We start from the raw sequence: 19,251 nt of genomic DNA on the forward strand, positions 1-19,251 counted from the left end.
ACAAATGCTGTGTACTTGCTTCTTTGCCTGACACAAATTTGGAGCCCCATTTATCATCCTCATCCATAGTAAATAGTATTTTAGCCTATAGATGATTGAGTGAAGAGGTGTTAGTCATCTGGGTTGATGTGTAGAATCTGGCAGTTTATCTTCTGAGTTCCTTTGGGTCAGTGGTGCTCTGGGTGTGAGCATTTCTGTGCTGAATTCAACAGCTCTGCACTGCAGTGTGAATGTTTACTTTCATTTCTGCTGATTTCCATGTAGACCTTGCCTGCCAAGATTATTCCATCCTGTCACAGCCCATGAAAGGCATTCTTATGACTTTGTTTATTACACACAGACACAGAGAACCCAATGTCAGGGCTGCAGACATGTAGGGATGGATTTTTCATGTTGGCATTTAGGAAGGATTAGTTGTGGGGTTGGGATTTTTTTACTAAATTATGGCTAGGCTTGGATATATTGTGTAGATTCAGGCCTTCCAATCCATGAAAAACAACACTTCAGTAATTGTGTTCTGCTGCACAGGATCTCTGAATAAATTTGATTTGGTCTTAAGTGAATTTAAAATAGATGAGATGTTCTGTCTATGAAACTGTAGTCATAAGGCAGAGCAGTTTTGTGTGAGTCTCTACTAAATATTTTTATTTGTCAAAAATACTGTATATCTGTGTGTTAAGGTTATATTCTGTCCTCTGGATAGCATCTCTATACTTAATTTACATGCAAGACATAACAAATGAAAGGATAGCTTGTTCTGCCAAAATAAAAAAAAGCTTATTCACACTGAATGTCTTGCTTATATGTAGTTTTTCCAAGGCTAGGATTTATGTGCGTTGTCACATACAATATTTCATAAACATGATAATATGGGCAGTTTTCCACAGGAAAAATATAGATAGTATAGCTAGTTGATACTTTCATTTATTATCACATGCCCAAATACAATAAATTGGTAATGTATAAGCCTTATAGTTCTATCACTATTATTTATGTTATTAATGGCAATACGTTATCATTAAGTAATGTATGCTAACCTGGAAATTAATGTTTTGTGGTTTTTGTTGCAAGTTTGTAAATGACAATCACAAAAGTATATCGTATTATCTTCCCAGAGTGGAAAAGAAAACCCTGTCAAAAACCACCAAACCAAACTAAACATCCGAACAGATTTTGTGTATTGTTCATCTTGCTTTGATTCAGAAATGCTGTGGAAAACTTAGTTTCTGCCAAGTGTCACTGAAGAGAAGTGTCTGCAGTGAGGAAGTTGGGCTAAGGTCTAAAGTCAGGTCATTTGCAGCTTGACTAAAAGCTCTATGAATAAAGTGTTATTTGTAAATATCAGTATTGTTAAATGTATTGTAATTATTTTGCAAGTACTCTGCCAAATTCTGATCTCCCTGATTGTTGATTCTGTCCACCTAAACAGTGATACTGTAGAAACATCAAAACTGAATTTTTATTCACCATGAATTGGTGCTGTAATTATCAAAGAATGTTTGGAGATGGAGGTAAGAGACACTTGAAAAAACATACTTTTAAAAAATTAATATTATTTTACAGAAAAAAATTGAAAGCCTCTTGCAGAAATATGATGCAGTCTGTCAAATGAACTCAGAAAGAAACCTCCAGCTGGAACGGGCTCAGTCCCTGGTTAACCAGTTCTGGGAGACTTATGAAGAGCTTTGGCCGTGGTTAACTGAAACAGAAATGATCATCTCTCAGCTTCCTGCGCCAGCCCTTGAATATGAAACATTAAAGCAGCAACAAGAAGAACATAGGGTAAGCATTTTGCCAGTTTTGAAAAAGAAAGTGTTAAAAACCAGGAAGTATTTTGCTTAAAACTGTGGAGTATTCTGCAAAATTCTTAAAACTGAAAGAGATACTCCTCTGTTGAAAAAAAAAAATACAATAACAATATAGAGTATATATGTTTTCAGTCATATCTCTACTGTTTACCAAACTGCGTGTAAGCAGAAGTTTCTGTGGAAGGCAGCAAGTGATGTGTAAGCATAAAAGAGGGCTAAAGGGTAATCATTGCCATTGTACTGAGAGAACTGAACACATAAAAGGGTTTAGTTAAGAAGTGTATTTTAAAGTGCATATTAATGTCAGTATTGGAACAAAACAGAAAGACATATGGGATGTTGGAGCAAGAAACTAAAGGGGTCATAGTCTGTAGACAGATGTGGACATATGCTGATCTTATATATGTCTAAAAAATTTGGCTTTTGTTGGTAACATTGAAACTAAACTTAGCTAAGGAAGATGAACAGTTAAAGGGCCAAGATTGCTTGGGTACCAATCACATAGTAATTTATCATGTCAAGAATGTTTGTTGTCTAATAATTAAAATATATAATTTTTTACCATAGCATCACAAAATAGAGGCGACAGTGTTGGAGACTGTATGGGTTCTCTTAGATGAATATATCATCAGTTTGGATAAATATTGAGGTGTTTCATAGGTGACTGCTAGCATCACATGGAATCAGATACATCACACTGAGGTTAGAAACCTGCTTGTTTTGGCAGATGCAAAACCTGTATGGCCACTGGAGATACCTGTTTCTCCCTGCTAAGCATGGAGTAACTAGTGGGGTTTTTTATTTTAGCTGCCTCAATTAAGTGACTCAAGATAGATAGCATGAACCAGTGCTTCAAAGTCTTGTTTACTTTGAGACCAGCTAATGAAATGTGCTACTCTTATGTGCTGGTAAACACCAGGTTCACTCGTTTGTCTTCCTATTATGTCCAGAATGAACAAACATGTTCTGTTAAGACTAGCTATATAACATAAGCTGTACTAACTACCTTGATTAGTCACCGTGAACCATATCATGCTTGCTTTACTTGCAAGGTTGTTCCTCATGTACTTTAATCATGCTGCTTCTATGAGAAGCCTTTCAGATGAGCTTCTATTTTTGCATTTTCCCCAGGCCATTGCCATTAGCTGAGATTTGTTTGTTAAATAGAAGATTAATGCCAAGCACTTTTAAAACGTAATCTGCTCTGAACCGCCTGTTTGCTAGAATTGTTTACCCAATAGTCGATCATGAAGAAGACCAAATCATTTGTTGTTCTATTAAAAAGAAGAAGAAGAAAAAAAAGTAGTTCTCAATGTGAATGAGAACCTAATGTTTCTGTTCTGATGTATATACTGATGACTATCTTTGTTCCAAGCTGTGGAATTCATAGAGTTGATTCTATGTGAGTAACATGCAGTTAGTTTGGTTTGAAATGAGCTGTTGGCAGAGTATTAGCATAAGGTTTATACCCAGAAATGTGCACTCTTGTGGCCTTCTGTCAAGTCATCTCTTTGTGCTCAAAAGTAAACCACACAAAATTATTTTCTAAAAATTTTCAAATTGTTCTTATAATCTCCTTTTCCTCCTCCAAGCTAATCAACATTATTTTTCTTGTGGCAAGGTGTACAAATTGAGTTACATTCCAGGTAAGCAGTTAGAGTTGGGGAGGTTATTTTCACTTCCATTTTGTCATTGAGGGACTGAAGAGTTGTGTCGTCTTCCCAGTCTCCTCAACGTCTCCTCTTCTGGGAGGAGCAAGGAAGAAAGCCAGCATCTGGATTCCTTTTTAAGGGAAGGACCATAGTTGAAGGGAGGAGAACTTATTTACACTGAGACTGATGTAGGCTCTTTTCTGGGTCTTCATTAATTTAAACAAACTCTCAGCTGGGAGGAGCAGTGCATTTACCTCTCATATTCCTGCACTGGAGCTATTGGATAGAAACACATGGAGTTCACAGCACTGAGAGGGAGAGTGCCTCACAAGACTGGGACTTTCTGAAAGGAAAGGGATGAGATTAGAAAGTAAATTAAATGAGGGAAGGATGGGGCTCCTCTACTCACACAAAGAAAACCCTTTTGTCAGTTCTATGGGTGTAAGCAAGAAAATCTGAAATCCTTAGACAACTTGGAAGACACCTTGTGACATTTCACTTCCACAAGCCCCTGCACAGTCTTCAGCACAGTTTTCACTTCTGGGGCGGATGATGAGAAGGAATAGACAATTGAGATAAAAAATGATTCACTTACTAATTCCTTGTTAAACATTGTATAAGTTGAATAATAGTGCTGTTATAAAGACAACGGGGTCCTGTGGCCAGAAGGGGAGACAGGTAAACAAGGATTGCTACTGATCACCCTTGCTTGTCCTTTTGCCCTTTTCACTGATTTATTTGACCCTCTCCTGTGCTGGTTTCCTCTTCTTAAATCAAGGATAATTTGAATTCATTTTCTTGCAATGTTGGCACCTCTTTCTGTGATGTTCTTCAATGAAAGGCTTTGCAGCAAGTGACCAGTACCAACATGAAAAGTATATATGTGGTGGTGTTACACCCATGTCTGGAATATCATTGCCCTTTCTGTCATTATAGGTACTAAATATGATGGGCAGTGTATGTTGTTAGCATCATATGCATAATTAGCATCTTATATTTTGCCTGTAATCATATGTCCTACCAGAGTGTTTCCAGTGTGTCTCCAGGTCTGATGTTTTATGCCTGGATAGTTCTGTGTTAGAATGGGAATGATCACTGGCAAAGCAGTCATTAACTTTATTTCTGCTTTACATTAAGACGAAAGGTATTTGTTTGGAATTTCTTGCCAGCTGGATGTGTTGGAAGTGTGGACAGTTGTAATGTGGTGGTGCAAGCGTAAGAAACTGATAAGTTGTTTCATTTGTTATAGCAACTGCGTGAGCTGATTGCTGAGCACAAGCCTCATATAGATAAGATGAACAAAACCGGGCCTCAGCTGCTGGAGCTGAGCCCAGGAGAAGGCTTTTCTATCCAAGAGAAATATGTGGCAGCTGACACCCTTTACAGTAAAATTAAGGAAGATGTCAAAAAGCGAGCGCTGGCACTGGATGAAGCCATTTCTCAGTGTACCCAGGTATCAATTAAGGTTTAAAGTGTAATTGGGTTCATTCAATGGAAAAATACACATTGTCATCTTACATGGATATATCAAGACTAAACTACTATTTCATCTGGATTTTTCAACCTAATGGTCTGTGCATGTTCATATCACTGCTAATAGTATTGATTTTTCTGTGTCTCGAGTGGTTATAATTTTATATATCGGTCGGTATTATGACTTTGCAGCCACTGAAAAATGTTACAGCTGCCTAACTTTGAAGTAAAAAAATCTAATGGTCTAGAAATGTGGGATTTGATTTTCACTTTCATTTTCTCTTATTGAGAAATAGTTATTTCTAGGAATTAGCAGCTGTACTTAACAGAGTTAGCAATGGAGCTAGTGGGTAGTTTAGCAATGGTAGTGGCATTGGCTCTTCACTGCAGAGTCCAAGGAACTTAACATAATATGCTGAAACTGTTACAGGAAAGTATTATCAGGAAACTTAGACTTCACAAAATGTCTTCAGCATAAAATTCAGGTCAAGTCCACAAAAGCTGCATATTCTAGCTTCATCAGCCTATTAAATGAACTTCAGTAGAGTATTGTCAAATGCCATTTTCTAGCAACAGTTAAATATTGGGTTAATTGTCATTAAATTCATACAGAAATTCTTTTCCTCAACCTCAGATTCAGAAAAGAAATCAGTAAAACGTTGTACATAAACCCATGCAAAAAACTGAGTGAAAATATTTCGTTATATACTGCTGTTTTTATAGGAAATTCCCCTTTTTTCCTCTGTTCACTGGAAATTAAGTGTTATATTCTGCCTAGGTCTTAAATACTAAATAAAGGAATACACCTCAAAAACCTTACCAATTCTACATTCTAAGTAATTTTTGTCAGGTCATTATAATTAATGTCATATTCCTGGCCCTTGCAGCTGAGGTTAAGAATGTGAGGCAAAACTAAATGACATCAGATACCATCCTGCTTTTGAACTGGTTATAGACATTATATGTTATATATATATAAATATTTAATGTATAAACTTTCAGTCATTCCAAACATCTTCCTTATTCACATCTCTGAAATATGCATGATTATTTAGATCCTCTCTTTTTCTTTGTCATAAATGCATAGTCCTCCTCATTTGTGGGGCTGCCAATTTGAAAATCAAGTTATTTACTTAGAGTCCCTGCTTTGTATGTGTTAGGCATCAACAAGTTGTACTGTCTGAGTACAGAAAGCAAGAATTAGAAATGCATTCTTTGCTAACACCTAGAATATAATCAGATGTTGAGAATCACTGAATTATTTATGCAGTACTTTATGGTCCATTTTATATACCTAAATGTATATGCAGATGGCAAAGCAAAACATTCTAATGCCCACAGAATGTAATTTTATATAATCTTTTTTATGAAGATATGTGAATATATATTATCAGATCTCTGTACTGTGATGTCTGTCAATGTTTGTCTAGACAGTCCTTGAAGAGTAATTATTTAACTCTTCAGGTTTGAAATTATATTAAATTGTACTGTGTATCAAAGGAAGGACATAATGTATAAAGGTAGAATGAGAGGTTATTATGACTTGCATTTTCTTCCTTTTAAGTTCTAAAAGACTTTGTCTTATTTGTTGAAGTTGAGTACAAGGAGGCCCACTGAATGCACTGACAACTTTAAAATATAATATATGTCATAAAATTAGACCCAAATATTTCCAAATTAATTTCAGTTTTTATCACTTCTGTGTGGTTTTGTTGCCACAATCAGTTTCTCAGAAATCTTGAATGTGAGAAGGCTGCTTTTCTTTCATAACACATTTTGTTGGCTCATACTATATTCACATTTCTGACAAAAACACTGAGGCCTATAACGTTAGTTACAGAGTCAGATTTGAAGAGGGTTGTATGGTGGGAAAAAGTAATTATATTTATATTGCCTGTGTATATTCCTTTGAATAGAAAGGATGTAGCTGTTTGTTCACATAAAGTAATCTTGTTTTGCTGTGTTCTTTCTAGCATCTTTTCCAAGTGTTGTCAGGAGTGTTTTTTGTAGATCTTGGAGCGTCATTAAATGCACCCACCATTTATCAATTACTTTAATTTGAAAGGGGCATGGTGGTGTGCCAGATATTTAGGAATCCAAGAGCATATAAAAGAGGCTGACTTTGGAGCTCTCCCAAAGGCTGAGCCACTTTAACACAGCTGTAATTGAGTTTCTGAGCACCTACCTGGGCTCAGTCAAACATGGAAGGTTATAGTATATATGCTGTTGTGTGCTTTTGGGTGCAGAAAGCAACACCTTTACTGCACCAGCAAGCACCACCTGGCCACTAACAAATGTCTTTTTGCATGACCTTACATGTAAAGCTTTAGTTGGAGGTTGTATATGAGTATGTTGGTCCTAACAGGAAAATGTATGTTTTTAATAGTAAAGTACATATCTTTCTATAATGGTGAAGTCAGAAAGCCATGATTCTCTAAAGCTACAAACTACATGAGTTTCACAGGACTAAATGTAAGTGGATTCTGCCATATTTATGGAATCCTCAGAGGGAGTGACTCAGGACTGAACCTGAACTTAATAGAAACATTCTTGAATTTGAAAGAACCTACCATTTTTCTGGGTTATTTTTTTAATTTAGATATTAAAAGAGCCTAGAGGGAGGTATTGCAGTTTGCACATGCATATATTGGATAATATATTGGATAGAGATGTAAATACTTTTTTTCAAGATAATTTCAGATGCCATTTTTTAGTTTGTTGGTTTGGGTTTTTTGTTTCGTTGGGTTATTTTAAATTCTAATTTGTCTGCAATTTCCTTCTGTCCTGTACCACCCTCCTAGTTTCATGACAAGATAGATCCAACTCTCGAGAGTCTGAAGCGCATTGCTGAACGTCTGAGGCAGCCACCGTCGATCTCAGCAGAGGTTGAGAAGATAAAAGAGCAGATCAGTGAAAATAAGAATGTGTCAGTGGATCTGGAAAAACTTCAGCCAGTGTATGAGACACTTAAACAGAGAGGAGAGGAAATGATTGCTCGCTCAGAAGGTGCTGATAAGGATATGTCTGCTAAAGGTAATAGACTGAGAAGACTTTCATGTAGTGGAAATGCAGTAAGCTGCAGCATATAAAATTCTTCATTTCTGTTGACTTCTAATCTGGGGAATGTTCTGCTGGAGAAGCTGCTTAAGATTTATAAAAACAAAGCATACATTTAAAATAATTCATTGTGGATATGACCTTTATTTTATTTTTAAAGGCCATTGTGTTAGTTTCCACTTAACATTATAAGGAGTTCTGCAAAGAAATATTTTAGCATCTAAATTTTAAAATGTACACATATGTTTCTGCTGTAGAGCTGTAGAGAGATTTATGACCAAGAATTGTTTGCCAAGGTAGTAATCTAGTTCCTTTGTTGTTTAGCTGTTCAAGATAAACTAGACCAAATGGTCCTAATTTGGGAAGACATCCAGACCTTGACTGAGGAAAGAGAGGCCAAACTGTTGGATGTAATGGAACTGGCTGAAAAGTTTTGGTGTGATCATATGGCTCTTGTAGCTACTATTAAAGATACTCAGGACTTCATTCGAGAATTGGAGGGACCTGGAGTAGACCCATCTGTAGTCAAGCAGCAGCAAGAAGCTGCAGAGGTCAGTAGAAAGTATTTTCTTGACTTTATTTTTTGGTATGCAGAGGAGAATATATTATTTTGTAAAGACTAAGAGGGATAATTGTGTAGAAATTTACAATAGTGGTATCTCAAAAGTCTACAGTTAATAACGTGTATCAGGGCTTAATTGCAATGAGCATGCAACATGTGCTTGTCATTACATTTCCTTATTTGTTTGTAAATATGTATGTAATGACCATCTCACTGGGACTTTTAAAAGTTATACATGCTTGAGATTCCTCGAGTAGTGCGTAACATCTAAATGAAGGGTGGACAAATGTATTATGCTCTGTGTATTATCTTCTAAGCCTGTAATTATTTATACTGATAGTTAAATGTTTGAAGGTTGAATGATAACCTCTGACAAAGAAGACACTCTGATTAAAGAAATCTAATTTAAAACTTCCTGTTTGTTTTTTCCATCTCATGCAAAATGGGATCATAAACCATTGTTACAATTTAGACTGATGCCAGCTGATTTCATCTGACACTGCAAACGGATGCTTATTTTCTAAGCATCCCGTTGCAATTCCAAGTGACTTGAAAGAAAACAAAGGTGGAATCCTGCTGTGTTATATCTTGAAAGCAAGTTGTACATAGGTTATTAAATTTAGCATTAGCAGTGTTGGCTTTTTTTCTCTTGGTAGGCTGCCAAAGAAGAAATTGATGGACTACAAGAAGAACTAGAAGCAGTTGTGAGCCTTGGCTCTGAGCTGAGAGCTGCTTGTGGAGAGCCTGACAAACCTATTGTCAACAAGAGTATAGATGAGGTATGGGAAATGCAGATGCTTAGGTCTGCTTACTTGCTCAGCTGAAATTGATATGACCCCAACAAGTTTTGAAAAGAAAAATTTTGTGGCAAAAGTGAGACACCACTGAAACCTTTGTGGTAAAGTAAGATTTAACTTTTGACTAAATGAATCTTAGATTAAATTAGAATATACCCACTGTTTTATTTCATCAATTTATGGTTTGAACTTTTGTAGAAGAGAGATTTTTTTTTTTAAATACTCACTGATTAATGTTGTAGGTGACTGTTTCTTGCAAAAGTAATGCTAGAATAAATTTTGGATATGTATTGTTCATGCCAAGTGAGACATCTTAACTGAGACTATCCTGTTTGGATAACTATAAAGTACTTTTTATTTCTCCAGTGATCAGCAATGTATGATTTTTAAGCTTTTAAGCTATTTTTATTATGGTGATGCAACTCCAAATGATTTAGTAGTATTTCCTCTATTAACTGTAGTATCTCTGTTAATAAAAAATATTCAGTCAGTATTGAAGTTTTTTACAGCTTTTGTAATCCAGAAACTACTGAATTCTGAAAGAAACTAGTTATGCAGTGACAGGGTGGACAAGAGTGTTCATATGGAATAAATGTGAATTAATCACAGTTTATTTGTATTATTGATCAGTGAAGAGTTAATAAATGCACATTATCTAGCAGTAAAATTCTTTTGTCTATTGGAGTAAATTGTGCTCAATTGCAGCTGAATTCTGCCTGGGATGCATTAAACAAAACATGGAAAGAACGTGTGGATAAGCTTGGGGAAGCTATGCAGGCAGCTGTTCAGTACCAAGATGGACTACAGGTAAGATGATGTGATATACCTAACCCAGCCTTGAGTCAATGAGATTTAATGTGGTTGTAGTAAAAAGTGTCATGTGATTAGGGAGGTGACAAGTAATGCACTCTGGTTGTAGTGACTGTTTTCTTTAGCAGGCAGGATTTTTTTCTCAAGATTGGTTAGGGTTGGTTTGTTGGGCTTTTTTTGCATTAAAGATGTATGTTGGGTTGTTTTCTTCATGTCCATATATTGCACTGTGTTTGGATTCAAAGTTAATGTCCCCTTGTTTGTTGATAAGAGCAGAGGTGTTTTGGCACCACACTTTGATAGTAGGTCTGCTCACATTTTCTTGTGACAGTCAAGGCAGGTTAAAGTTATGGCACATATTTGTGGTCTGAAAGGAGCAGAGTACAGGTCTGTGTACTCACTTGCTGCTATTTTCTTTGAGTGGAAGACAGTTAAAGCACTTGAATTTTATTCCACCTTATTTATAAGTAAAATGTTTGAGTATTTTAAGGAAAAATTTTATTAACATAATGTTGCTAAACCATTATACTTGTTCTTAGTATAATTTATCCAATCACAATACTTTAGAAGATGATTCCCTTTTTAAATCTGTAGGCAAACATTCCAGGAGTTTTACAATATCTTGTACATTGTGCTTCCTAGAACTGATGAAGTTTAAAAAACAAGAGGGATTGTACTTTAGATGACCTTTAAAGGTGTCTTCCAACACAACCTATCCTTTGAAACGATGATCTTTTCTCTGTATGTGCTGTAGAGTTTTTTGTTGCAGTTTGTGGTTTTTGTTTGGTTTTTTTTGTTTGTTTTTCTTGGTGGAATTAGTTTCTTCCCTGGTTCATTAAATCTTTAAAACTGGAATTTCACATGACACTGAGGGCAGTTACTTCTGTATTTGGTGCAGATCAAGCAGCAGACAACTCCTTAATAAAAATGCAACATGCATTAATGCAGTGCACCATCACTATGGATTTTTCTCTGGGTTCTCCTGTGTTCCTACTGTGCAGAGATTGATTAGAGAGCTAGAATCATCACCCTTTGGTTTAAGTGCTTTCGATTTCCTGTAGCTGTACATGGTACATCCTACAAGCTTGGTACTTTATGAAAGAACTGTATTTAAGTGCTGTCTTACACTCATTTCAATAGACAATATGAAAAGTATTATGGACAGATTGTTAACTGCAGCTGCCTCACCCTCTTGAGGGCATTGGGTATAGTTCTCCTTTTCTCAAGGAGCCATGTAGCAGTGGGCAGCTCCAAAAGTTGTCCTAAGCGTTTCTCCTTAATGATATCTCCACAGATAATAGGCAGGTGTTAGAGGGCCTAGTTGGAGGTGTTTTTTCCCTGGTGCAATTACTCAGATTGATGCAGGTGTTCTTAATCCATGTAGAATATTCTTGGGGTTCTGCATAGTATCAAGAGCAAAAGGAATACTCATAAAGCATCAGAACTGGGGAGACATAATTTTTTATTTTGATCTTTTTAAAGTTGCTGCATTATCCTATAAGGATTCATTCTATCTCAGTTATGGTCCTTCACTACCTAGTATGTACTGAATGGGTAGTTCCATGTTCCTTATGCAAATAGCTTTCTTCAAAAGAAATTTGTTTGTGATCCTCATTTAAGCTGTGCTATCCACCACCTTCCATTTTCACTCTAAACAACTGTAGAACAGAGTTTGTCTTGTATTTATCTTTTGGGGATTCATAAAAATTGCAGATTTTACATAAGAATTAGATTGCTACTCAGCATGAATAATTCTGGCAGAATCTTGCTGCTAATAGAAGAGAGCTTTGAAAGAGCACAGCAACACCTTCTCTGGAAACAAGAAAAATTCTGACATTTCACTTAATACGACTTTCAAAAATAACAGCATTTTTCTGCTCACACTTAAATGTCATACTGTGATTTTCAGGCATTGTTTGACTGGGTAGACATTGCTGGCAGCAAGTTAGCATCTATGTCCCCGGTTGGAACAGATCTGGAGACAGTGAAGCAGCAAACAGAGGAACTTAAGGTATGAACTAGCAATTTATTTCCTTTATATTTCCATTTGTCTGTATTTTTCTGTGCTATTTAATATTTTTCAAGAGTCAAATGCAATTTTCATTTTCAATTTTTAGTAAAGAAGAATTTGCATGAAAATTTTGAAATATTTCATTGCAAACTTTTCTTTTTAAAATGCACTTAATTTAAAAATCTATTCCAACTTTGGCAAGGCTACATTTCATTTTTATGATAGCCCAAAAATAGTTGTAGTATCATTCATTCTTTTACAAAAACTATGACGTTATTATGTGCAGGATTCTTCTGCTATGACCTTTATGTTTTCTGGTTTCTAACATGAACAATTTCTTGGAGACTCTGAGAGAAGGCCTCCAAAGCTTTGCTTCTGCCATTAGAGCCTTTATGTAAATGCTCACACAGATGATGACATTCCTAATACATGAGTAAGGTGAAAATCAAAATTGCAGTCTAACTTAGAAACCTGTCTGCATGGATTTATACTTTTGACTGAATATGCACCTGATGTTGGCATGCTCTTATGCCATGTTTAAAAAGCAGAAATATGTGATGATCAGAGAAGGTTCTTGGTTTTGTTGCTCACTTGTAGATTTTGTTGGCTGTGAGCAGGTTGTTTCATATATTTTATGATGTAACTTCAAATGAGTCATGACCTTACATAGTTCAGAACATATGTACACAAGATGCATTCAGACTGTTGCACCAATTGTATGTTAAAGACGGTGTTCTACTAAAGAAAATTTGCTTTCACTTCCTTTCAAGAATAATTCCATTTGAAGTTTAAAGCATTATCACCATCACAACCACAAGAGCTGGAACGTGGACTCATTCTATGATTCTATAATCATTACTTGTGTTTCATTTATTTCTATTCTATTTCTACTTACTATAGCAATTTAAGACAGAAGCTTATCAGCAGCAGATAGAAATGGAAAGACTGAACCATCAGGCAGAACTATTGCTAAAGAAGGCAACACAAGAGAGTGACAAGCACACTGTTCAAGACCCTCTTTCAGAGCTCAGACTATTGTGGGACAGCCTAGAAGACAAAATTATAAGTAGACAGGTAAATATGCTTGGAGGTGGGGATTTTATTAATGACTTAGATTTTTGTGAAAAACTCTTCATTATGTATAATATATTATATGCTTATATTAATTTACACATTGCTTTTAGTTTGGAAGCTAAAAAAATTGTGTATAATAGGATTTGAATTGTATGATTAGTTGAGTTTTTAAGACATTTTTAAACCTTTTCAATTTTTCTGTCAGTAATGCTATGTTGAATGATTATAATTTCATTTTGGTTATTTGATGATGTCTTACGTAGCAGTTGAAAACATCTTTGTATGTGCAAAAGTAACAGTAGCTGCAGAACTGAACAATTGAATAAAACCCCATTAACTTAATGTTAAACTATTTCAGTGTTATTTCCTTAAATTATCAAACTGAGAGATGTGAGAGAATCCTTTGAAGTGTATTATTTTTTCTAAACTGAATATTTTCATGACAGATCATGCATTTATATTGAAAATATGTTTTAAGTGATTAAAAAGCTACTGATACATCTAATGAAAGAGCCTTCAACCTTAACTCTGTTCTGGTTGTATGGCTTCTTCCAAGGCCAGGAATTTGAGCCTGGAATGCAAGGCTTTACAAGGGAATTGCTAACTCAGCTGTAGTTATAAAGCATTGCCTGTACTGGGTAACTGTTTCTCCCCGTTTTTTATTCTCTTATGTGTGGACTTTGCTCTGGATTAAGGTGACTAATGGTAATGAAGACAATTAAATTGCATTGTGAAATGATTTTATTGTTAACTTTATTTTTGCTGTAGCACAAGCTGGAAGGTGCCTTGTTAGCCTTGGGGCAGTTCCAGCATGCCCTGGATGAGTTGCTGGCATGGCTGACACATACAGAAGACTTGCTGAATGAACAGAAACCTGTGGGTGGAGACCCCAAGGCTATTGAAATTGAACTTGCCAAACATCATGTACGTAATTATAATCAATATTAACCAAAATGTTCTTTTGATATTTATCTTAGGGATGAGTCTTTTAGTAAAACTTCACATTTTATAAATAATTCTCTACATATACTTTTAAGATGCAGATTGTAGCTGAGGTGAAGGCTTGGAATAAATAGTATCTTTCCTCTTATTCTTCCACATTCCTTCCTTTTTTTGCATATGCCATGCAAGTGGCATAGGTTTTAGCCAAAAATAAACAGCTTACCCTAGTCTCCACCTCTAATCACCTTTCTTTGACGTAGGGAACTCAAAAGTTACTGAACCAGCTACTCTCCCTGAAGCAATAAACTCCTTGATTAGTTCTGTTTAAGCCTGGTCTCACAAACTGTGCAACTTTTGCATATCTTTGGTTCTTCCTTTCTTCTCAGAAAACAGGGATTTGTTAATTGTGTGTCAGTTGGGTTCAACTAAGATGGGAATACTTCTCCAAAAATCCGTGCAAGCTCCCATCTTTTTCTCAGTGTTACTTACAATGTAGGGTTAAGGTTTTTTGTTTGTTCTTTTAGTACTTTTACTGATCATTGTTATTTTGGAGCACAAGGAAGAATGCTTCTGCTATGCCTTTATTTTTAGCACATCTCCTAGGAGTAAGAGATTTTCCTTGCCTCTATGTGTAACTCTGTGTTCTTCATAACAATGTGTTCTTTCTAGGCTTGAAGATTTAAAACTAACCTTGTAATTTCTCTCCCTTTAAATCTGCCGTTTAATTTTTGGCCTGCATATGATGTAAAAAGTACTCAGAGTCCATTTTGAATTTTGAGAGAGTTGATTGAAATTGACAGTAACAATAATTAAGGTATTTTTATTGTCTGTGTTAATGCAGCTATGCAGCTTCTGAGGGCTTTGGGTGGTCAGCTGGAACTTGAACGGAATACATTATCTACATACCCTATGTGACTATTGTTATAAACAGACCCTTTTAAAATAAAGTAAATAAAATTACAAAAACAGGTTCTGCTCCATGAACCTTTTATATTCTTATCAAACGGAAGTGTTTTACTAGTGAAGAAGCCTCGAGACATCATTTGTGTCTGTGCTGAAGGAGTTCAGCAAACACATGAATGAATCTACTTCCTTTTCATAATACAGAGTTTATAGGTTAGCAAGTTCACACAGTAGTGCATCCTGTGGTAGCCTGTAAAAACATCCACCTCTTGAATAACTTTGGAAAGAATAGACCTTGTTCTTAGTGAGTCTCAGCAGGAAGGAAGGGATAAGATGCATCTGCTTCTGTGAATACGTTTTTTCACCCTTTTAGGAAAATGAAATAATCTGGTTCTTAGCTTAGAAGAATTAAAGTGAATGTGATGTGTATTTTGTATTCAAGGTCTACTTGTGACTTGCTATGTCATATTGTGCTCCGTTTAGTTTATTTTTAAGTTCCTTTTTATTTAGCTTAATATTTTTTCCATATGCTAGCACTTTGATGAAGGTGAGTTTGAGTCAGAGCCCATGGAGACAGCAATCATAAACCTGAATTTCTTGATAGGGTTTACCATTCTCTTCCCAAACATTTTGTGTATTTATTTTTCTGTTCTGTATTAAAGCTTTTCTTGCTCTTCCCCCCATCCTTCTGAAAACAGCTTTTTTTTTTCGCAAATGTAAGTTTTGCCTTTTATGGTTTTTACTGTGGTTGGTGAAATAAGAGGTTTTCCAGCACTTGGAGGAGATCTTTTGGTGTTAGTACTACAACCATCTCCCTGCTTTTAGCACAGGTCAAGTGTCCTGGTAGCCTGGCATAATGTGAAAGGTGTTGTAGCTGTGACATGCACAAGAAGACATTGTGGCAGCTGGGTTACTGTATAGCACAGCAGGCACATTGTATTCAAAGAAAAATCCTGTTAAAGGGAAGTATATAATAAAATTTTTAAATGAAGCAATGATTATTCCCTAGCACTACTAGAAACCGTCAATAATTTCAGAAATATATGCTTTCAGAAGGAATATATTATTTTTTCCAAGATACAAAAATAAACTTCAGTATTTTGTCAGAAAAGTCTGTTGCTACTTTTGAGGTCTTCGTTATTAGCTTTAATTTCTGATACCTTTGCTGATGTTAAATCACTGTCTTGTCCTTGGACTGCAACTGGCTCAATCACTGTGAGTGCCTTCATTCAGTAACTTACCAATATGGCCATGCTGTCTTACAATTGTAGGTGCTACAAAATGATGTTTTCGCTCATCAGTCTACGGTGGAAGCTGTTAAAAAAGCAGGAAATGACCTGATTGAATCAAGTGCTGTTGAAGAAGCAAGTAATTTACGGAGCAAGTTGGAACTCCTGAATCAGCGCTGGCAAAACTTGTTGGAAAAAACAGAACAAAGGAAACAGCAGCTGGATAGTGCCTTGATCCAGGTGAACAGGAAATGATCAAATAGATAACTCAGAAAAAGTGTCTTTTTACATGAAATACACAGATACATGTTTTAGAAGTTGGCCTAAATCAAACCCATGATGCAGATGCTCCTGAATTTGGAGGGGCTTTTAATCCAGCTGTATTTTCCACAGCTGGACACTGTCCCTTACAGTGCTGATATAAGACTTCAGCTTTTGGTCTACATGTTTGTAAAGGGTGAAATTTCTGTATAGGTGTATTATTCAGGGAAAACATTGGTCTCGCAGTAGTTATTTGGACTGCTTTCATGATTTCTATGATTTTTGTTCTTATCCTTTAGATTGAATTGAGGCAGTTTATTTGTTTGCTTTTTCCTTTTTTTCTTCTTCTTTAATTTCCTTTGATTAATACAAATATCTGGTTAAAACACTTGCCAATGTGCTTATGCATCTGAGCTGGTATTGGAATGAAGAATATTTAAGTTATCTCTAAAACGATATGGTATAATTTAGGCTCAAGGTTTCCATGGTGAAGTTGAGGATCTGCAGCAATGGCTGACAGACACTGAACGTCAGCTGTTGGCATCAAAACCTGTTGGAGGCTTACCAGAAACAGCAAGAGAGCAGCTTAATGCACATATGGTAAGTATCAGTATTAGAATGCTTTGCAAATTGCATTTCAGGAGTAACTATCTTTTAAGAGTCTTTTTGGTAAATACAGAGTGTATTCTATATATCACAATGTCTGTACAGTGTCTTAAATTTAATAGGCTTCAAAACAACACTGTTACTTACAGTATAGTTTAGTAGCCTGTTGTGACATGCCCAAAGCTGAACCATAACAAACAAATAAAACAACTTTTGTGTCTTTACATAAGAGGTTTGCAGATTTTTCAGTGATTCCTGTTCTTCTTCTCCATTCTGAACCCATAACAAAATTTATGATTTTTCTGAAGTTTGAAGATGAACCTAAAAATGGCCCACATTCACTGAACCTTGAATTAAGAGAGTTGATCCTTTATTCCTTATCTAACCAAAGCTGGCAGTAAAGTCATCATTAGCATAGAAGTAAGGAGGACTACTAGCTCCTAGAGGCTGTGCTTTAATTAGAAATGGCAAGCTGACCAGGATGTCTGAATTATTCTCTTTCTTTCTCTTTAAGAAATATTGTCTGGATTTCTCTGGTCCCATAGAACCATTGAGTTTAAAAAAAGACATGTAAACTTGATCCCTTACCTCTAAGGAAGGTGGTTCTTATAGCTTCATTTGTGTAAAATCATGATGTGCTGTTAGGCCAGGAAATAACCTGATCTGGACCTCTGAATTCCTGTCTCAGATGTAACAGTGATACTTACTGAACTGTCCTTGAACAGGAATATGCCTGACCTGACACTTCCAATTATAGTGCTGCAGTGTCATAATGTTAAAAATCAGATTTTTTTTTTTTTTTAATGATGCTAAAAAAAAAAAATCATTGCTTACCAACATGGGGAATATTTTTTTTCCTTTTTTTGTCTTCAAAATTTGCCAGTATCTATAATTGATAGGGAAACTAATTCACAATTTTAGAATCAGTTAAGACAGGAAACTAGATCTGAACACAAATAATTCTGGGGTTTTGAATTCCTATAATCCTTTTCTTTTTGTCATAAAAGAAAAACAAAAATTGGAAAAAATAGGTGGTGAGGGATTTTTCCCAAATGTGAGAGTGGACTGTAATTATTACAGCTTTCTTTAGATGTCTGAAATGTCTTCAGTGCTCATGTCTAGCAAGTGAAGGAAGATACAGATAATGTACAGTAAACCAGCCCTCCTGAACTGTCCCCCACTTTTCAAGGGTATTGGATAGGTCTGTGTAATGCTGACACTTTTTGTGTTTTGGCTACAGATGGATGTTAAACCACGTTATGGCAACTTTTTTTCAGTGGGTGCATAGTACTTTGCCAGTCTTTGAATCTCAGAGAAGACCTTGACAGACAATACAAGTTTTCATTTCCTGAGGAATTGGGTCCCTCGTTTTCTCATTTGGCTTTTTATGAATTACATTTGTTTCCTTTATTAGTCTTAATCATACCTGCTAAATGTTGGGGGAAGAAGATATATTATACTGGTATTTATAAAGAGTATTGAATTTCTACCTTATTATTTCTGGTCCTTTCTTTATTTAGGAGCTTTGTGCTGCCTTTGAGGCCAAAGAAGAGACATACAAGTGTCTAATGCAGAAAGGCCAGCAGATGCTTGCAAGATGCCCAGAGTCTGCTGAAACAAACGTTGAGCAGGATATAAATAATTTAAAAGAAAAATGGGAATCTGTGCAAACAAAACTCAGTGAAAGAAAAGTATGTATTTTTTACATAAGAAATAGAAGTATAAATCATGCATTTAAGTGTGTTAATGATCAGTGAGTGCTTTTATGGATGCATACTTGTCTGATTTTTTTACATTTAAAATCAGTTGTAGAGACTGACATAATTCAGTAATATGTTTAGAAAGTACTGAGGGAAATAGGATTCAAGAAGTTAATTACCCATAATTGGGGAGGAGCATGGTGAGAATGGCACAAATCTGTTCCATAGAAATAAATTAACTGATACTGTTAATGCTCATTTGGTAGGACTGGGGGTTCTCTGGACTTTATTGCAGTAATCATAGACTTGAGAGACTGAATGATCCTGCAAGTTTATCTCCTCCTCAGTACATAAGGTTGTGCTTAA

General features: G+C 35.7%; 1 protein-coding gene across 15 annotated transcripts in view; it reads left to right on the forward strand.

Moving 5' to 3' along the window:
- Positions 1-19,251, forward strand: part of DST (dystonin) — a 289,372-nt gene that overhangs the window by 238,225 nt on the left and 31,896 nt on the right. For all 15 annotated transcript variants that reach the window (XM_088162255.1, XM_088162245.1, XM_088162257.1 and 12 more), the window contains 12 exons: positions 1,564-1,782; positions 4,710-4,913; positions 7,735-7,966; positions 8,315-8,541; positions 9,209-9,331; positions 10,055-10,156; positions 12,069-12,170; positions 13,071-13,244; positions 14,013-14,168; positions 16,361-16,558; positions 17,051-17,179; positions 18,706-18,876. In XM_088162255.1, the coding sequence (XP_088018381.1) occupies positions 1,564-1,782; positions 4,710-4,913; positions 7,735-7,966; positions 8,315-8,541; positions 9,209-9,331; positions 10,055-10,156; positions 12,069-12,170; positions 13,071-13,244; positions 14,013-14,168; positions 16,361-16,558; positions 17,051-17,179; positions 18,706-18,876 (2,037 nt within the window). The remainder of the gene's footprint in view (positions 1-1,563; positions 1,783-4,709; positions 4,914-7,734; positions 7,967-8,314; positions 8,542-9,208; positions 9,332-10,054; positions 10,157-12,068; positions 12,171-13,070; positions 13,245-14,012; positions 14,169-16,360; positions 16,559-17,050; positions 17,180-18,705; positions 18,877-19,251) is intronic.

This window comes from Sturnus vulgaris, chromosome 3, assembly GCF_052056855.1.
Source record: "Sturnus vulgaris isolate bStuVul1 chromosome 3, bStuVul1.hap1, whole genome shotgun sequence".
Taxonomy (NCBI): domain Eukaryota; kingdom Metazoa; phylum Chordata; class Aves; order Passeriformes; family Sturnidae; genus Sturnus; species Sturnus vulgaris.